Source organism: Cyprinodon variegatus, unplaced genomic scaffold, assembly GCF_000732505.1.
Source record: "Cyprinodon variegatus isolate N-32 unplaced genomic scaffold, C_variegatus-1.0 Scaffold1401, whole genome shotgun sequence".
In the NCBI taxonomy this organism is placed as follows: domain Eukaryota; kingdom Metazoa; phylum Chordata; class Actinopteri; order Cyprinodontiformes; family Cyprinodontidae; genus Cyprinodon; species Cyprinodon variegatus.
Window position 1 is genome coordinate 12,390 of NW_015151854.1, and position 2,522 is coordinate 14,911.

The window sequence follows — 2,522 nt, forward strand, 5'->3', positions numbered from 1 at the left end:
GGCCCTAATCCTCTTCCGTACCCGCAGCAGAACATAACGGTGAGAAAATTTAACGCAAAAACATCTCTATCCCATATGTTGCTGGAGACTCGAGACGATTTTCACCAAACACAAAATCCCAGCACATTTCAAACCAAACACACCCTTAAACAGAGACTAGTGCATCCTAAAGACAAACCCCCAGACCTAATATGAATGGAGTGTCTGCAGATCAATGCAGGTATGGAGCATTGCAGGTTAACAAAGAAGCCAAACCACCCCCTTTCCAAAGGGGTGGACCCGTTCATCTGGTTCAATTTGCATGTTTTCTAAACAAAAACCAGGCTTTGTTGGGCTGCTGGATTAAACCTGGAACTAAACGCTATTTCTGACATTTTGAATTGAAAAATGTTCCTCGATGGAAGAGAAACGTCTTCAAACTTGGAAACCAAGTCCAGTGGATTGTTTTTTAACTTTTTTGGATTGACTCTGACCTGGATGACTGAGAATCTTCACCAGCAGATTTAACTGGTTGTGGATTCATCCAACTGGATCCACTAACCGCCTCTGTAACGGGCCTTGAGACGACAGCTAGCGTTATAGATATAAATCGACTGATTCGACTTTTGTTTCTAAACTGAACAGTTCTTCATCTTCCTCCTCCACCTGCTGCTGCAGCTCAGGAGGCCATTTTGGACTCCATCACCGCTGAAGCAGCTACAACCTTCCAATCTGCCCCATCCGGAAAACTGGATCGTTCTGTTTTGGCTTTAGAGCACCACTGTCAGACCTTTTATATCTAAAACACGCTTCATAGAGCGTCCTCCATTTCTAGAAACATCACAACCACATCTGGAGATGAAAAAGCTCCCGACTCTCAATCAAATATTAAAAAACTCAGGATTCTGAAAAAAAAAACAGGCTTCTTAAACCAGAAAAACTGCATTTAAAATGATTCGCCTGCTTGTTCAAACTTCCTAAACAGATTTCCGCCCTACAGGTGTCTGCAGGGTGGCGGTCATTCACCTCTTGGGCGCACCAGGCGCAGCTGGGGTTAATCAGGAGGCATTCCTCGCAGGACGTGGCGCTGCCGCTCATACAGACGTTCAGACCTGGGAGGAGAAGATCAGCGGCAAAGTTTGGAGGAGAACAAAAGTAGAAACAGGAGAAACAACACCTGACATCTCAGAGGTTTTAGGGCTCAAACCGATGGAGGACGTTTGATTTGCAGGCGGACAAACAGGAAGTGGTTCCTGTAACAGTTCAACACCAGAGAACGACGCTGAAACGGATCCACAGCGAGAAGAACTGTCGACTCGTAACCCGAAACCAACATTTCAACAGAACCAATTATTGTTCCCATGGCTGGAATAAAATCTCATACAGACTGTTTTATATCTTTGAAGTCTTAAATGTGAATGTTTAATGTTTAGTTTATTCCTTCACGCCTGCAGAAAGATCCACTAAACAGCAAAGTGAATAAAAATGCTGAATAAATCAAACTAAAGTAGTTTCTATCAGTGGAAATCAAGTAAAATCGTTCATTTCAGATCTTCTATCTGCAACGGAGATACTGAAGTTACCCGGTATAGAAAAGAGTCTGACATCCCGATACCCGGCTGACTGACCCGTCTGACAGTCGGCTCACTAGTCAAGACAGCTAGATACCTGATTAAATGACCTGTCAGCCAGGTGTCTGACGGGTCAGACAGCTCAATATTCAGCTGACTGACCCGTCTGACACCCGGCTGACTGACCCGTCCGACACCCGGCTGACTGACCCGTCCGACACCCGGCTGACTGACCCCCAGTCAGATGTGGTGGAGGGTGCGGAGAAATATTGATTCAGGGCCTCCAAACAATAACTGTCCAGCTCTATAGAATAAAATGATAGATTTTTCCAGAACAACCTGAGCCGTCCTTTACCCGGTGACCCGCTTCTGAACTTTTATCACCCAGGAAAACGTTAGAAGAAGAACGACAGTAGAAGGTTTGGTTTCTACCATTCTCCACATTATTGATCACAAACAATGACTTGGAGCAGCTGAGCTACAATAACATGATTCATAGAACTTTAGTTTTCTCATATTTCATGTTGATCTAAATCTCCTTCAGCCTAAGATAGCTGCTCTCCTCATGGGGAGTTCTATCAGCTGATCAGCCAACCTGTTAAAGACTTTAATCTGTAGATTTTATCCCCAGTTGTTCTGAAGATGAACCAAGATAACGAATGCTCATCAAAACCAGCAGGATCTGTTCCCTGGTTCTGCTCTAAGCGATACGACAGGAAAGCTGATTGATTAATTAGGAAACTATGGAAGCTGATCAAACATCATCGGAGTCCAGCAGGGATTACAGGTCAGTTTCCTCCACAATGGGAGCTGAAGAGGAGATTGAAAAATATTCAGGATTAGGTTTGATTAATCTCAGCCAGAGTTCAGAGTTTAATCTGAAATATGGACTCCAGTCCAGGGGAGGATTTAGGAAATGTGGGGCCCTAGGCAAATATAGGGAGGGGGGCCCTCTGAATGGAGAAGACAACC

The 2,522-nt window shown here is 44.5% G+C and overlaps 1 protein-coding gene across 1 annotated transcript in view; it reads right to left on the reverse strand.

The window, feature by feature from the left end:
* Positions 1–2,522, reverse strand: part of LOC107103227 (integrin beta-5-like) — a 21,916-nt gene that overhangs the window by 11,890 nt on the left and 7,504 nt on the right. The window contains exon 2 of the mRNA XM_015402803.1: positions 1,006–1,163. Coding sequence (XP_015258289.1) covers positions 1,006–1,163 — 158 coding nt within the window. The remainder of the gene's footprint in view (positions 1–1,005; positions 1,164–2,522) is intronic.